Raw genomic sequence first — 17,832 nt, 5'->3', positions numbered from 1 at the left:
TCCTTTGTCCTCGTGTGGATGGAGGACAGACAAGGTCTCATATGCACAGCTCATGCCTCTGTGGCTGTCAGGAATGTGTTGCTTTGTTTATATGAGTTTCCACTGTGTTGCCCAGACAGGCCCAGCCTCCTGAGGAGCTAGGTTACAGACATGTGCCACCATGGCAGCTGAAGTTTTCACTCTGCAAAAGGGAGCCCGCCTGGCATGGGTCGGTCTGTGGCCACTCCCACAAGCTGACTGCACTTTGTTTCTCTTACCAGGTCATGGGAAGCTATTGTTTAAAGATGGAAGTTATTACGAAGGCGAATTTGTGGATGGAGAAATTACTGGGGAAGGCTGCCAGCACTGGGCCTGGTCAGGTTAGCATTGGGCAGAGGTGGGCTGCTGACTCTGTTCCCGTAAACCCTCCCAGAGTTTATGGCCACACAGAGTGCTGTGTGTAAACAGGGAGCTTCAGGCTCCAGTAACGAGAGGAGAGCAGCACGCAGGCTGGGGCAAGGGAGTGTGAGGAGGCTTATGGCCTGGATGGCCTTTGTGTCCAGTGAAAGGGTGCCCTAGGGTTCCTAGGTAAGGATTTGCATTCACCATGATAGAAAACTTGGTCTTCTCTATAACACCTAGTTGAAAGAAAAATTTGTCATCCCAAAGTTATATTTTCTTCTACATTAAAGATAATTTAGGGGCTGGAGAAATGGCTCAGTGGTTAAGAACACTGCCTGTTCTTCCAGAGGTCCTGAGTTCAATTCCCAGCAACCACATGGTGGCTCACAACCATCTCTATAATGTGAACTGATGCCCTCTTCTGGCATGAAGGTATACATTCAGATAGAGCACTCATACATAAAATAAATAATTAAATCTTTAAAAAAGCAAAAAGGCATTTTAGACCAGAGGTGGTCATGCATGCCTTTAATGCCAGCACTTAAAATAAACAAAGATATTTCAGTCAAGGTGCATCCCTAGATGGACAGACTGCTCTGAGGCTTCCATGCCAGTGGTCAAGGGTACTTCCTGGAGCTGTAGGCTTCACAGTTAGTGGTTGTTAGCACTCAGGAGAGCTTTTTTCTTGGGCTTTTCTCTTGGGTTCAGTTGTTTTTAAAAATCCAGGAGAGTCCTTCGTTGTACCCCATCAGTGCCACAGGCAAGGGCTTCCATGGAAGTCTGCCATCCCAGCCAGGGTATGGACACAGGTCCAAAACATGTTCTCTTCCTCGCTGTCCATACCAAAGAGTAAGGTAAAGAGACAGACGACAGTCAGCTGTAGTAGCACTCACCTCTAATCCCAGCACTCAGAAAACAAAGGAAGACGGATCTTTGTGCGTCAGAGGCCAGCCTAGTCTACATAGAGACAGTGACCTCCATTTGAAAACACCTCAGGCCGGGAGGTGGTGGCACACACCTTTATCCTAACATTTGGAATGCGCAGGCAGGGGGATCTCTGAGTTTGAGGCCACCTTGGTTTACAGATCAAGTTTCATGATATCCAGAACTACACAGAGAAACCCTGTCTCAGAAAAACTATAAAAAAGAAATAGGAAAAAAGAAAGAAAAAGAAGAAAATGAAAATGACTGGCGTCATCTCCACCTCCACTGGCTGGGGCACAGCAGAGAACCGGAAATTAGCCTGATTCTCCCCTCCTGTCTGTCCCAGGAAACACCTACTCGGGACAGTTTGTTTTAGGAGAGCCTCAAGGGCACGGCGTCATGAAGTACAAAGCCGGAGGTCGCTATGAAGGGGAGCTCTCCCAAGGCCTGAGGGAAGGTCTGGTACCCAGGGGCTTGGGGGGGGTCTGTGTGTGCTCAGGTAGAAGAACCACTAAGCTAGCCTGTCTGACTTCAGAGGCAGGGATTGGTACCCCTTTTTCTGCCTACAGTGCAGATGAGCCTATATACAGAAGCCTATATACAGAAAGCAGGCTGCCTACCATCTCCTGAGACATGTGTCATGCCCACATCGGCTATCTGTACTGTCTACCACTTACAGGTTAAAACAGCACACAGTTCTTTGATGATAAGCATGGATCCCACAGGTTGGCCTGAGGCAGGTCTGCAGTTTCAGAGTGAGTCATCCTGCTGCTGCAGCTGTGCTTTGACCAAATCCACTCTCCCAAGATCCCAGTGACACTGGACGATCAGGCCCCTAAGGCCTGAGGCAGTCACCTCGTGCATGGTCTGCAAGGCCAAAGAGGCTGAGAGGTTGACTGTAGAGATACCCGTGCCTATGGACACTGGGAAAGACTAACGAACGCCGTAAATGAACCTAGCAGATTGTAGTGTGTATGAATGCAGCGGGAACTTCCCTTTCTTTCTCCAGGTTTACTTGAGCTAGGGGACAGAAATTCCCTTGAGTTTCTGAATTGTCTAGAAGCTGAGGGTATCGACAGCTCAGCAAGGCCCCATCTTTATTCACATTTCTCTGGCCTTTCAAGGTGACAAACCTTGCAGGGGAACTCAGGCAGAGCCCTGCTGTGCTTACTGTGTACAGAGTAATTAATTCTGAGACAGAAACATTCAAGTGGACTCGAAGCATCCCTCTATACTGTCCACAAAAGCCCAGTGGTTGTGGAGGGCCTTCTGGGTAGCCCCCAATAGAACCTGTGATAGCTAGTCTGGATCAATTTTATGAGCCCTGCTGACCTGGGCAGTGGCAGCTATCTGTCCCTAAATACATCTACCATTCTTGTTTGAACGGAGCTAATGGGCAGGTCTAGGAGGCCAGTGGGGTCCTGGTACTGAATCTTCTAAGTCCAACTTCCTGCCAGAATTAAGTGCAGGCAGATCTCCTCCAGGCCGCTAAGGGAGGAGAGAGGAAGGGCCATCACTAGCAGGAGGTGTGGAATCAAGTTGGTGTATTTTGGTTTCCTTCACTAGGGCAGGGGTTTCTGGAGGATCAGGACGGGCAGGTATACCAGGGTTCCTTCCATGACAACAAGAGACATGGCCGTGGGCAGATGATCTTTAAGTGAGTACGGGTGTTGGAGGTATAAGCTGCTACTTGGGAAAAAGAGTGGCCCCCCTACCTCCTAGAATGCTGGTGGCCATAGGGGTCTGGGTAGGTAGATATTGTAGAAAGCACTGCCTAGTACCCAGGCCTTAAACATGTTCTGAGACTTTGCTGCTTTTCTCTGTATGTCTATCTGTATGTCTATCTCTGCCTCCTCACACACTTGTTGAATCCAGGACCTAGCACCCAAGAATGGATCCCAAGGACCTGGGTTTGAGCAAGGATACTGGTCAGTGAAGCTGCTGCCTTTCAGGGAGAGGGTTAGAGACTTTAAGCCTGTGTTCAGCTTCCTAGGTGGATTATTACCCAGCACCTGCCCTTGAAACAGGCAAAGTCACCTCTCCCATTTCCTCCTCTCTGTCATTTCCCATTTTGAGTAGCAGAAGCCAAAAGTGTCCTGCACAGGGCCCAGCATGCTCTGGGAAATGGGTCCTACCATGGGGGTGGAGGGGCGGTGCAGGTATGCATACATGTCCCCGCCTGTCACCAGCCCTCCTGAGCCAGCTCTGGCAAGTCAGGAGCTCACAGACCATCTGTTCAGGGCCTATTTTTGCCTTGGCCCCGGTGTGCTTGCTGTGCCTGGTCAGAGGAGTTGGTCTGAGTCACTGCTACCACCTGGTTCTTAGCCTCATGAGGGTCCTGTGCTGTGCCCTCAGGAATGGTGACAAGTACGAAGGTGACTGGGTTCGAGACCAGCGTCAGGGACACGGGGTGCTGTGCTGTGCCGACGGCTCCACATACAAGGTACAGAGGAAAGGTGGGAGGCCGTTAGAGGACTGGGAGCCTTGATGGTGTTTGCCCACATCTCATCCGGCAGTGCCCTTGGAGAGAATGGACTCACACTCAACTCCTCCTCACACCCCCACTAGCACCCCAGAGGCTGACTTTCCTTATACTTATTAAGTCCTCAAGTCTGATGAGCCCTGTGCCACAAGGGAAACCGAGGTCTGTCCAAATGCTTGTTCTTGTCCGCATGGGAGATAAGAGAAACCGTGGATTTCATGGGCAAGAAAAAGGACTACACCAATGCTCTTAATGAGAAATGTGAAGCTATTGGCCAGGAAAACTGTCAAGCCACCAGGAGAGGCGCAAGAAGAGACAGATTACAGTCCGGGGCTGTCCTGGGACAGGGCTGGGCCTGGTTCCACCACTCCTGGGATGATGGCAAGTCAACTCCTACCAGGAAGTAAGAGCTTAAGGCCCTGGGATCGGCTTCTTGGCAATTCCAGTTGTCACAGGTGAGGCCCTGAACCCCAAGTGTTGCTGCTTGCTTGACAGTGATGTCAGACTTCCTCGGCCATTTCTTTCTCGTCGTATCATAGTTAACCAGGATGATGCGATCATATTTTTCCAGATTTCTCAAATGGCAGATTGACAACTGGAAGGAGCTGGCCCCTGGAAGCAGGAAGAACCCAGTCCAGTTCATGCAGAACTGGGAAGAAGGGTAGCCACAGAACTACTGGGGGATGGGGACTCCTGTAGGAAATTGACCAGATGCAAGAGTGGTCCCTGTGACCTCAGAGAACAAAACCCTACTTCTCCTGAGCCTTCAGCTCCCTCTGTTGACTGCTGGCACTGCCCACTGACTAGGGAAAAAGGTTCAGGGCCTGGCTCCTTAATGGAAATGAAGTGGTGTATGACAACTCCCACAGAACTGTAGGGCCACAGAGAACACTGCATGGGTGCCCAGACCTGTGTGCAGAACAGAAGAGTTATGCTTGGGTAGATCTCAGCCCATGCCTGAGTACGGTCCCTATAGCTGTGATAAAACATCATCACCAAAAGCAGCTTGGGAAGGAGAGGGCTTTTATCACGTTACACTGCCTGGTAAAGGCCCATCACAGGGAAGTCAGGACAGGAACCCGAGATGGGAACCTGGAGGCAGGAACTAAATCAAAGGACTTGGGAGAATGCTACTTACTAACTAGCTTGTTCCCCAAGGCTTGTTCAGATTTCTTACGGCACCCAGTAAGTACCACCAGATGAGGGGTGATACTTCCCACAGTGACCTGGGCCCTCCCACATCAGTCAGCCAGGAAACCCTACAGCACTGTCTTCAGGCTAACGCTATGGCAGTATTTTCTCAGCTAGGATTTGCTCTTCGCCAATGATCCTCTCTTGTGTCAAGTTGACATAAAAATTGTCCCATAGGACTGCTCTGGTCAGGGCTGTTAGGGGTTTGTGTGGACACTGCCCCCTGCTGGCCTAGAAGCTGCCTCTGAGCTGTGCCTGAGACAGTCGGCATACCATCTGTACCTGCTGTTGTGACCACTCACCATTCTGGCTCCTCCCCATCTGGGGGCTCATCCTCAGAAGCCCTGCCTTGACAGCCTGTCCAAAGCAGGATCAATCCCAAGGTGCAATGTGAGAGTACAAGGTAATGAGGACCTAAAGGAGTCACTCACTTCCTGCCTGTCCTGCACACAAGGGTCTTGTTTCCAGGGAAGAAGACCAGGGCTGTCAATCACCTCCTACCTGCTAGACACTTCCAAACCTTCCGCTCATGAATTCACACGAATTATCCTACACCTCTGTGAAGGGACTGTTTGCAATATTTTATAAATGGGAAAACGGAGGCCCAAACATGGTTTGCCAGTCCAGAAAGGGGCAGAAGACCTTGTGGCCTCAACACCCAGCCTTGATCCATATGCCTGACCCTCTTTCCCTGGGATTTGGGAAAGACCTTGCCCCAGTGGGTCCCTCCAGAACCCATCACATCAATGGATGAACTGCCATTGACAGCCCAGAAAGATAACATCACCACCACCACTTGGGCAGGAAGAATAATGAAAAGTTTTGCCCAGTTCCCGGAGGTGATTCTGTTCCACATGTCCTCAGACATCCAGTAGGGCTTCTTCACTGCTGGCTACTAACCATCCGTGGCTGGGGTTTGGGGCTCTGCCCAGGCCTTCCTTTTGCAACCTGAAATTTGTGGTATGCCTCACTTTCATCTGCACCAGCCTACACAGAATGTCCACCAGGGGGCAGTCAAGACCTGCTCACCAGCAGCATGCCCAGCCTTGGGTCCTTGTTCCAAGTTTGGCTCTAAGGCAGGCAACAGGGAGGCCTTGAATGCCTAAGCAGTGCACACAAGACTGCCACACAGGCTAAAACTGCTCAGGTTGCTGTGGCTTCTCCTCCTGAAGTCAGAACCTTGAACTCCACAAGACTCGCAAAGGTTTCCTTCCTTGGGCGTAGGGTTGGAGATTGTGTATCCTTCAGCTCAATTCTCAATAGCCCAGTTCCCAGCATCCTGTGGCTGGACAGCAGGAGCAGTGTCCAGGGGAGGGGACAAATCGGCCTCTGGCTTAGACGTGCTGACTGCACCAAAAAAACAACAGCATGAGCTGAAGCAGCCACAAAGGAGTGACCAGAGGACAGACACACATGCGGACAGAAAGGCTGCAAGCCAGCCACTTTTTTTTTTTTTAATTTTTCATGGGAAGGCTAAAGAACTTCCTGGATCTTCCGGACACTGAACAGAAAAGGGTACCCAGGTCCAAGAGGACAGGTGACACCATCTGAAAATCAGGACTCAGACACCACAGGCATCCACAACTGCTGGCCTAACACAACTCTTACTGACCTGCGCTGCAGAGGCAGCAAGAGGTCTCACTTGCCGCCCAAGTGAGAGAAGATAACCCCGGGCTGTCACTCAGCCCTCATTAGCCAAGGGAGGCGGAGTTTCCTGAGGCTCTCTTGCTTAGCCAATGACCATCTGCACCGAGCTCTCCCACGCATGGGCCACTACCTGCTTGGAGTGGGGACATCAGCCAAGGGAGGCTGTGGGGTGGGAACAGTCATCAGATCTGCTTCCTCCGGGCACCACTGTTCTTTATGTTGCCATCAGTCACACACACAAACCAGAAGTGTACCATCTCGTCCTGTTTTAAGTGTCCAGTTTGGTGGCATTAAATGTTTAAATTACTGTGTGGCCATTACCACCATCCGTCCACAATCTCTTCTATGTAAACAAACAGACTCTGGCCCATTTGACCCAAACTTCCCAATCCCTGAGAGCCCTAGCACCCACCTCTCTTTTGTCTCAGTTACTCTGGCTCCTCTGGGGATAGACTTGTTCCTTAGTGGCTGGCTGTTCTTGCTGATCGTTGCAGCCCCAAGTCCATGCTCACTGAAACACGTGTAGGAGGCTCCTGATGGCCGAGTGGCACATATGCATACAAGTCCCATTTCCCCTCTTCATGCATTTCAGTGGGCTCTGGGGACAGTGCTCTGAGCATACACATGCAGGCCTTTGGGTTTATGGACCCAGCAGTGGAATGCCTACACCATGCAGTAGTTGCATTTTCAATTTTTTTTTTTTTTTTTTTTTTTTTTTTTTTGTGGAGCTGCCGCGTTTTTCCACAGTGGCTTCATGATTGAAGGAACCAGCAGGGGTTTTTATTTCTGCACACCCAACCCACACTTATTTTCTGTTTAAAGCTACCGTGCTAAGGAATATGAGCTGTTTGGCAGTGGGCAACTGATAGCTGAACTCTGGGCACTGCCAATGCTGTCATCACACAGAGCTGGCTTTTGTTCCTGCTTGACATTGCTTCAGTGGCTCTCAGTGCTCTGTCCCTCCCAGCTTGTACTGTCCTGTCACCTAGGGGTATGTGCCTGTTAACCACAAACTCATGCAGGGAAACATCTCACCTTTTCCATTTGACCCTCAGGCAGATGAGGTAGGTATCTACTAGCTCTTCAGTCCTCAGGTGTCTCTATAGAGCAAGCTCCACCCCCAGAACAACCCTCATCCCCTAGACCCACCAGCATTAGCGTCTCGTGTATCCTGAGAAGACTACAGGATGGTCAGCCTTTGTCTGGACAGCTTTGCTTTTCTGATCTTGACCCATCAGATTTCTCCTTCAGCCAACATTCCCATGTTGTGAGAAAGAAATCAGTCCAGACCCTGAGCAGATGTTCTAGGTGAAGTCTGCAGCTCCCAAGGCAGCTGGCATGGTGGGCATAGTGGTGTGGTTCCATCTGTGTCTTTGGTGGGCACCTACAGTGGTACACTGAGCAAGTCAGTGTGGTGGAGGCCTCTCCCACAGTGAGGACGTGTCTGTCACCTAAAGCTCTGCCTTCCTGAAAGTCAACATTTCCCATGTTGCTTTTCCCAGAGGACAACCTGCTGTCTGGCACACATGTCTGTGCACACATGAAACAGGTGGCTAGCCTTATGGGTTCCTTCACCTGCTGCGGTTCCCAGCTTCCCCCTGAGCTGGCATGTCTGGAGAGCCCCTGCATGTCCGCAGGCAGATGAAGACAGGCTCTGTGGCTACCTGCTTGCTTCCCATGTCACTCGTCTGCCCTCCTTGGGCCAGTAAGGCCCAGAACAGGATGGAAAGGCCATGTCTCTGCCACTGAAGATCGCCAGAAGAGTGTGGTGCAGTGGAGCACCCACGTCCAGTGCTGGCCCTTCAGCAGGTCAGCTGCTCCCCACAATGGCCCCCCTCCAGGAACCGTCTCAGCAATGGTTACTGCTGCACTAGTCACTGCATCTCCAGGTCCCCACAAAATATTCCTACTGAATACTCTGAAATCCTAGGAAAATAGTCAAGACCAGTCAAAGCCAGCACCCCACAGGCCTACTGTTACTGCGATGCAAGTGAAGCTACCCACCATCCCTGCAAGCTGGAATCAAGTCCATAACAGTTGCAAGCCCAGGAGGAGAGCCCAGATAACCCCTCACAGGTGGCATCACCCGAGGGGGGCAGAGGGTGCAAGACTTAGCCGTGGTCGGTGATAACTGACTCCTCCACACCATAACACCGTGGAGGCTAACTCAGAAAGGGCCTGACATCTTGGGAGCCCACTCACAAGCAACCTGGGGCTTGTTCACCCCAGGAAGGACCAAGATGAGCAAGAGCAAAGAGGTGAACTTCTGGTCAGGATGGACTTGCACCCAAACCCACGTCTATGGCATGGCCACCACAGAGCCTCTACTAATCCAAGTTTAGGGAATAAAAGAGCATGGGTTAACTTGGAGATGTGTCCCACAGTGAGGGGGGCCGAGGGCTTCTTTCCTGCAGTGCATCACACTTGGCTATGTCATTATCATCTTTGTCACCTTCTTCTGTCCCATGAGTCACATCCATCATCCCATGGGTGTTGGGCAGCAGCTGGGCAGAGGAGGAAAGCAGGTGTCTTTATACCCTGGGGCTTTGTGGTGATAGTGTGGTACCCTGCTCCACCTCCCTGTGACTGAGACTCCTAGACTGGTTACACTGCATATCGCCCGGACAGCTCTCAAGTTTCTCTGGGAAATCAGAGTGGGAGGCCCAGGTGGAAGCTAGCAGACAAGGACCTGTCCAGCTGCCTCCTTGGCCTGTTTGACAAGGACCCATCCATGAGAGGGGTGTCGTTATCTACAGGACACTGCCTGACACTCCAGGGGTTACGATGTTTTAACAATATGTGTCGCCAAGCATAGAGTTTATGATACCATTCAGGCAAACCCATGGGTTAGCATCGTGAGTCTCTTACACACATCTGTTGTCCTCCAAGTGCTGTCCTGAAGCCAGGAATACCAAGCTCCAGCTCTTAGCATTTGGGCTCTGGTTCTAGCATGCAGTCCACTGGCCACCTACCTCAGGGACTATGACAGATGTTATGAGTAGTGAGCTTGGCTGGCTGGGCTGAGAGGCTCCTGTGGCAGGCTAGTGCCACCCAAGGCTCTCCACCCACCACTGCCCAGGCCAGCAGGCACTTCCACAGCATTGCTTATCACTGTCAGTGCCCAGGTCCTCCTTTCTGATCGCATGCGCTGTCCTGCCCATGTCCCTTCCTCCTCCTTTCTGAAAGCCCACACTGGCACTTTCCAGAAGCCCAAGTGAGCACAAAGAGAAAGGACAAACTGTCATCCTTCATCCTATAGACTCAGAGCCTGGGACACTTTTGAGAGTCTATCAACCAGAGCCGAGGTGGCCCCTCCCCAAAGATCCGCTCGGAACATTCACCATCAGCCAGCCGTGTGCTGCTGTCATCCTTGAGAGAGTTGGAACAGAAAGGAAAGAGATTGGATTCAGGGAGGACAGCAGTCACAGGAGGAGGAGGAGGAGGAGGAAGGAAAGCTCCTAGGGAGAAGCCATCAAACTGGAGCACCAGCCTGCTCGGTGGAGCACCTGAACTCTCATCACAGAGGAAGCCCGTGCTGGGGGCAGGGGGGGTCACCTCCCAAGCTTCCAAGCAGGACTACCAAGGCCTCGCTGTATTTTGGTATAGCCTGTGATTTCTAGAGCCAACGCGAGAGCTACCCTCCTAACCAGCTTCGTCCACATCTGCAATAACAAGAAAGACCAAGTGGATACTCTGAGCACAAGACTGAGTAATCAAGCAAATGGTGGGGTGGATAGGACACTGTCAACTGAGCCTGCACCATCCAGGAATGCAGCTGGAACATAGCCTTGGGAATGTGGGTCTTCCTGCACTACCTGAGTTTGGGATGTTTGTGCTGGAGGAGTGGAGCCATCCCCAAGGCACCTTGGGAGGCCTCACTTGGGTGACTTGGCAACTCTCACGATGAAAACCCCCTCCACATCCCAGAGGGGCTTGTACCTGCGTGAGCGAGTGAGCATGCCCCTGGCCACGTGCTCCACAGCTGGATGCTGACCTCTCTTAAACTGAGAGGGACCCCTAGGGCTGCCTGTTGTTTGTGAATGAGGTTTAGAGACATGAGATTTTCAGGGCCAGCATCTGTGAGCACCTACTCTCCTCACCTAGCCAGAGGCCTCTCTTCAAACTTGTCTCTTAAGATCCAGCCATTCATTGTGTGGTGGCTGAGCTTCCTCCCAGGTTGTGGGACTCTGAACCCACTAGGTAGGGCTTCGACCTTCTCACCATCTTTGCCACCACGGCCCTCATTGCTTCTTGTCCTTAGTGAACCCTACTACCCACTCTCCTACCTTATTTGCATTCTCAGAGACTGGCCAGTGCTCCCCTTCCATCACTGACTATGTGGAAGCCCAGGCTCCATGCAGAGGGCAGGACCTGGACAGGGTAGTGCAGCTGTCACCCAATTAACTTCAGCAGGAAGAGTGAACTGAACCAAGCCTGTTGTTGGCTAATTTCCCCCAATACAAGCAATTCATAATCAAATTAAACACCATTTGATCTTGAAGTTTTCTATGGAACCAACCCTCCCGCCGTTCCACACAATTGCTTGTGGATCCAGTAGTACTACAGAGGAGGCAGAGTGGGGTGTGTGACAAGTGGTACCCCACCCCCACCCTGAGGTTTGTGTGTGTGTGTGTGTGTGTGTGTGTGTGTGTGTGTGTGAGAGAGAGAGAGAGAGAGAGAGAGAGAGAGAGAGAGAGAGAGCGAGAGAGAGAGAGAGAGAGAGAGAGAGAGCCCAAGTTGTATATTTTAATTACCTTTTCATTTAAAAGCTCTGGGCATGAGAATAGCTCACCTTGGTCCTACCCCACTGTAGTCACAGGTTCAGGTCCCCTCATGATCAGCTAAGTGCCACGTCTTTGTACTAGGAGGCCTTTGTGCGGAGCATGCCCGAGCACTTGTACTTTGTTCGAATGCTATGTGCTGTGCCTTTGTTCCCCTCTTTCCAGGCATCATTAAAATTCAAGAGGAGAGCACTTAGCAAATTGAGCTGGACCCTTCATAACAAAATGCAGTGCCTTACCCCACCCCCACCCCCAAAGGAAGGTGCAATAGCTTCACAGCTTCAGGTGGTGGTGGTGGCTTCCTTAGCAAAGGGTCCTGGAGCCCCTTAGAGCCACCCTCTGAGGCTACCTCATTCTCCCTGCAGGGACAGTGGCACAGTGATGTCTTCAGTGGACTCGGCAGCTTGGTCCACTGCTCAGGAGTCACCTACTGTGGGATGTTCATTAACGGCCACCCGGCAGGTAGGTGTTCCCAGCTTTGCCCTTGTCCTTTCCACTGTGGGTTGGTTGTGTTTGAACCTGGCCTCCTTGTATCTCAGGTGGCCTTGGGCAGCCACATGGGAGGTGTTGGACCAAGCTGGGATGGAGCAGAACATAAAACCCAGTCCTTTTCAGGGAAAGAGTATTCTAATTGATTGCAAAAGGGCTTGTGGCTCTGCAGACCTCGGCCCTAAGGGGTTCTGCCACAAGCAGGGTCTCGGACCAATGGGCTCTCCCAGCACCAACACCACAACTTCCCCCAAACAAAGTACTCTCGGCCTTCGATACCTCCTAGTCATGGGTCCTCTCAGCCACAGGATTCTGGGGTTACTGAACAAAATATTCTGACCCGACAACCCCACCCTGTGCAACTTCTGTCAGGCTCTCTTGAGATCTCTACACTCAGACATGACTGCAAAGTGGTCGCCGCCTACCTTGGCTTGGAACATGCCTGGCTATTCACTGCTCCCATGCTGTTCCAAGTGACCTCTCTTCACACTTAGGACAGAGGTGCCATCCCAGGGGTGGGCCTAGCCGAGGACATGAGTCCTTCAGCCAACCAAACTGCCTAACAGGCTCCTTGGGGTCTCAGCCTCAGCAGTGTCATCTTGGTAGCCCCTCTCACAGGGTGAGAAAGGACTGGGACCCTCAATGGTGGCTGCTACAACTACTAAAACTTGTGTTATGCCCCCAGCACAGGCTAAGAAAATTGTGATTCTGGGTCCAGAGGTACTGGAAGTGGTCCAAGGATCTCCCTTCACATTGAGTGTACAGCTGCAGCAAGATGATGGGGAAGTTGCCAAAAGTAAGTGTCTTCAGGGTGGCGACCCTGTCCTTCCAGAAGAAATGGGCTGCAGGCTCTCAAGTAGAGCAAACTGTGAAAGGTGATTGGATCGCTTCTGAGATAATTCTACAGAAGTCCCTGCAGCCTCGTGACTGTAGAAGGCTCAGAAGGCCTATAAGACAGCCAGGTGGACGCAATCTTGTGTGTACATGCACATGTGTGTGTGTGTGTGCCCTGAAAGGCATGTGCATTGCTCACATATGTTTTGACACATGCAAACCCTTGCTCAGCAACTCGCGTGCCTTGTACAGAGCACAAAAGATAACAAGATACAGTCAACCCGTGGTGACACCCGCCTTTAATCATAGTACTCAGGAGCCTGAGGCAGGTGGATCTCTGAGTCTGAGGTCAGCTTGGTCTACTGAGTGAGTTCCAGGACAGCCAAGATATACAGAGAAACCCTGTCTCAAACAAACAGATAGTTTGTCTGAAAAAGTCAGCTAGACCAAGAGCAGTTTCTCACTCCTCTTTGGGACAGTCATTCCTGTCTGGGTAAATGAACCTCATAACGTGACAGATATGGACCACCAACTTCCTGAAGCCCTGCCCACCATATCAATTCCCAGTATTTGTTAATTTGTTCAGTGCTTCTGTGAGAGTGTCATAGCATGCACATGGACTGGAGTGATGCTTATTTGTTAATACAGACGACTTCTGCAAAGGACCCAAGTTCAGTTCCAAGTACCCACATCAGGTCACCCTCATCCTGTCACCCTCAACCATCTATAACCTAGCATGGGGGCAGGGATGGGGTCTGACCCCTCTGGCCTCTGGGGGTACTTGTACTCATGTGCATACAGACACACATATGTCCTCATAATTAAAAATAAAATCTTTATGTATTAAATTGGCTAAGTAACTTTATTAAGGTATCATTTATATGCCATTAATCTCAGTATTAAATGATCCCAGGATCTCTTTTTTGTTGTTGTTTTAAATGATCAGTGTTTATGTGTAGTTCATGTGTTTGTGTAGTATGTGTACATGCATGTAGGTGCCCACAGAGGCCAGAAGAGAGTATCAGGTCCCTTGAAACTGGAGTTCCAGACAGTTATGAACACCCAGAGAAGGTACTGTGAGCCAAACTCAGATCCTCTGTAAGAGCAGTGCGTGCCCTTAACCAATGAACCATCTCTCCAGCCATTCACTTTTCTGTTTTTTTTTTTCAAATTATCTATTTATTTTATGCATGTGAGTATACTGTCACTGTCTTCAGACACACCAGAAAAGAACATCAGATCTTATTACAGATGGTTGTGAGCTACCATGTGGTTGCTGGGAATTGAACTCAGGTCTTCTGAAAGAGCAGTCAGTACTCTTAACCGCTGAGCCATCTCTCCAGCCCCCTTACTTTTCTGTTTTTTGAGACAGAGTCTCATTTAGTCCATCTGGCCTCAGTTTGTAGCTGAGATCCTCCTGTCTCTGCCTTCCCAGAACTGAGATTTCAGGCATGTGCCATTATGTCCAGCTAGATTCCATGATCTCTAGTAAACCTGCAGATATGGGCAGCCACCACCACATCACAGTGCCCTCTCAAAACAGTTGCAGAACTCTAAAAGGATCCCTTAGTCCTGTTTCCAGCTTTGTACCCACTCCAGTCCCTAATTGATTTCCCACCTCTATAGATTTGGCTCTTGGACCTTTCGTGCAGGGAGTCTCGTCTCATATGTGGTCTTTTGCTTGCTTCCCATTGGCATGGTGTTTGGAGATGCTTCTGCATTGCAGTGTATACTGACCCATCCCCTTCCTGATCAGCAGTATCCTGTCACCCAGACAGGCCACACCTGATTGCCTCACATTGGGACTAATGTTGGGGACAGTGCTACTGTGAATACTGCTCAGGGTTTTGTGCTCACAGACTCTCATTTCTCTTGTGTATGTCTGCAAATAGCACTGCGGCATCAAATGGCCGATGTGCTCAAACTTCCAGAGATGCTTCTGGGCCTGTGAAGTAGTTCAACACGCAAAGATGCTGTCTGCTAAGCTGACAACCAGAGTTCAATCCTCAGGATCCTCATGGAAGAAGCGGGGGAACTGACTCCCATAAGCTGTCCTCTGATTGTATGTCTGTGGTGTGTACATGTATGTGTGTGCACACATATACACAATACAGAAAGAAAGATGCAAATAAGTAAATAAGCAAAAAATAAATATTTAAGATGCATAAAATAAGCTACCACTTTCCCAAATAGCAGCACCATTTACAGTCCCTAGCAGACTACACAGTCCTAACTATCCTTCTCCTGACAGTACTCGATCCTCTCTTTGGGGCCTTCGACATGCTGTGTGGAAACAGTGCTATTGTTTTGTATTAAAGCAGGTTTTTTGTTTGTTTGTTTTTGTTTTGTTTTGTTTTGTTTCTCTTCAAGACAGGGTTTCACTGTAGCGCTGGCTCTTCTGGAACTGAAACTATGTCTGTCTGTCTTATCTGTCTGTCTCTCCCTGCAGACCAGGTTGGTCTTGAACTCAGAGATTCCCCCCCACCCCCAGTGCTGGGATTAAAGATGCACCCCTCGGCTGTCCTACTAGCTTTTTTATTGCTTATCAACCAGTCACTTGCACATCTTCGTTTTAAAAGTAGGCTGCTGTTTTTCTTATTATTGTATTATAAGTTATTTGTGTGTTCTGGCTACAAATCTTTATCAGATTAAAAATATATTTTTAGCCAGGTGTGGTGATGCACGCCTTTAATCCCAGCACTCGGGAGGCAGAGGCAGGCGGATTTCTGAGTTCAAGGCCAGCCTGGTCTACAAAGTGAGTTCCAGGACAGCCAGGGCTATACAGAGAAACCCTGTCTCGAAAAACAAACAAATATATATATATAAAATTTCCTTCAGCCAGGTATGTTGGTACCTGGTACACCTTTTAATCCCAGCACTCAGGATCAGAGACAAGTAGATCTCTGAGTTCAAGGCCAACCTGGTCTAGAGTGAGTTCAAGGCCAGCCAAGAGAGATCTTGTCTCCAAAACAAAACAACCCATAGTACATATTTTCTTCTTTAGTCCAGCTTCTTTTGGTGTCCCTTAAATATTTTAAGAGTTTATTTACTTGTTTGTTTACTGTGTGTCGATGTCTTGCCTGCATGTCTGCACATGTATCACATGAATGCTCAATGCCTGCAGAGTTTAGAAGGAGGCCTTGCAGCTGCCAGAACTGGAGTCAGAGAAGGTTGTGAGCTGCGGTGTGGGTGCTGGGATCCAAACTCCAGTCCTCTGTAAGAGCGGCACTCCAAGTCGCCGGCCTCCTTTCCAGTCCACGGTTTTTGTTCATTTTTTTAAAAATGCTTTTATAAATTTTAAATTGTAAATTTTGACAAAGTTCATCTTGCTCACTGTTCAATGGGTCATATAGTTCAGTGTGTCATAGTTTTGGTCCTGTATCTAAGAATTCCCTGCCTAGCTCAAGTCAACATAGACTATTTCTTGTAGAAGTTTTATGTTCTTTTAGCTTTCATATTTAAGTTGGTGTTCCTTTGTGAGGTAACTTTTGTGGATAATTGTCTGATGCATCCCCCAAGCCATGACCACTGGAAAGACATATTCTTTCTCCACTGAGCTTCTGTGATCAATATCCATCATCCCCGAATCAAGGCGTTGTCTGGTCTCTCAGTTCTTCCCCCTGGCCTGTGTAACTAATTTTATCAGGTAAATTCCATCTATGCCAAACCGTGCCATCTTAGTCTCAGCCTCGAAAACAGGCACCCTACAGCCGTGCTCTTTCTAACTGTTTGACTCTTTGGGACCTTTTACATTTCCTCATAACTTGAGAATTAGCTTGTCAATTTCTCCAACAACAAAAACCTGCTGGGGTTTTCGTGGAATCGCAGTGAGTGTTCAGGGGAGACTAGCCATCTCTTAGCATTGAGCCTGTGGTTCACAGCCGAGAAACTCTTTAACACTTTGAGCCCTCTCACCTCGCCAACGTACATGTCCCATGTACAAACCTTGCAGTATTTTTTAAATCTATTAATAAATTGCAATTCCCCATGATGTATTTGGTTACAGTTGTTTTATTAATGTGATTAATGGTTGTTGCTGATTTTGTTATATCTTTTGGAGGTGTTTTTTTTTTTTTTTTTTTTTTTGGAGGGGGATTAACATAGTCTCATGTAGCCCAGGCTGTCCTCACACTCCCTGTGTCATTGAGGGTGACCTTGAGCTCCTGGAAACCCTCCTCTCTCCACCTCCGGGTGCTACAGTGCAGTTGTGCATCGACCATATCCATGGATGAGATGCTGGGTGAAGAATTTTACATTTTTAGCTCTTATGTTTAGTCTATGACCTATTTGAAGTTAATCTCTGTGGAATAGAAATTCAATCCTTTGAATGTGGCTTCTAGTTGTCCCAGTGCCCATTTGTTAAAGACTTTCCTTTATTTAATGAATTGTCTTGGGATTTAATTTGCCATAATTTTTAAAATAATTTCCCCTCCATGTGATATTGGTCTGGGATTTTCTTTTCTCCGCCCCCTTCCTACCCTTTGATTCTTGGAAGAATTTGTGTTGGACTGATGTCTTTTTTTTTTTTTTTTTTTTTTTTATTTATTATATGTAAGTACACTGTAGCTGTCTTCAGACACTCCAGAAGAGGGCACCAGATCTCGTTGCAGATGGTTGTGAGCCACCATGTGGTTGCTGGGATTTGAACTCTGGACCTTCGGAAGAGCAGTCGGGTGCTCTTACCCACTGAGCCATCTCACCAGCCCAATGTCTTTTATTTTAAACTTAGAGCTTCACATATTCTATCTAGGTAATTATTCTACCAATGGAGTGGTATCCACAGCCCTTAGGTTTGGGTGTTTTGTTTTGTTTTGTTTTGTTTTATTTGGGGAGGGGGGGTGTTTGTTTGGTTGTGGGTTTTTTGTTTTGTTTTGTTTTTTTGGTTTGGTTTGGTTTTTTTTTTTAAGAATTATTTATTAATTATATGTAAGTACACTGTAGCTGTCTTTTTTTTTTTTAAAGATTTATTTATTTATTACATGTAAGTACACTGTAGCTGTCTTCAGACACTCCAGAAGAGGGCGCCAGATCTCGTTACGGATGGTTGTGAGCCACCATGTGGTTGCTGGGATTAGAACTCTGGACCTTCGGAAGAGCAGTCGG

The 17,832-nt window shown here is 49.0% G+C and overlaps 1 protein-coding gene across 2 annotated transcripts in view; it reads left to right on the top strand.

Annotated features, from left to right (window-relative positions):
- Morn1 (MORN repeat containing 1) overlaps nucleotides 1–17,832 on the top strand; it is a 58,657-nt gene that overhangs the window by 2,429 nt on the left and 38,396 nt on the right. The window contains exons 3-8 of one of the 2 annotated variants that reach the window (XM_021160537.2): nucleotides 261–359; nucleotides 1,652–1,762; nucleotides 2,872–2,962; nucleotides 3,661–3,748; nucleotides 11,772–11,868; nucleotides 12,581–12,691. In XM_021160537.2, the coding sequence (XP_021016196.1) occupies nucleotides 261–359; nucleotides 1,652–1,762; nucleotides 2,872–2,962; nucleotides 3,661–3,748; nucleotides 11,772–11,868; nucleotides 12,581–12,691 (597 nt within the window). The remainder of the gene's footprint in view (nucleotides 1–260; nucleotides 360–1,651; nucleotides 1,763–2,871; nucleotides 2,963–3,660; nucleotides 3,749–11,771; nucleotides 11,869–12,580; nucleotides 12,692–17,832) is intronic. The other variant, XM_085838524.1, reaches the window with a different exon arrangement.

Source organism: Mus caroli, unplaced genomic scaffold, assembly GCF_978045245.1.
Source record: "Mus caroli unplaced genomic scaffold, Mus_caroli_1 scaffold_6, whole genome shotgun sequence".
Classification (NCBI taxonomy): domain Eukaryota; kingdom Metazoa; phylum Chordata; class Mammalia; order Rodentia; family Muridae; genus Mus; species Mus caroli.
This window is presented reverse-complemented; position numbering and strand designations above follow the sequence as displayed.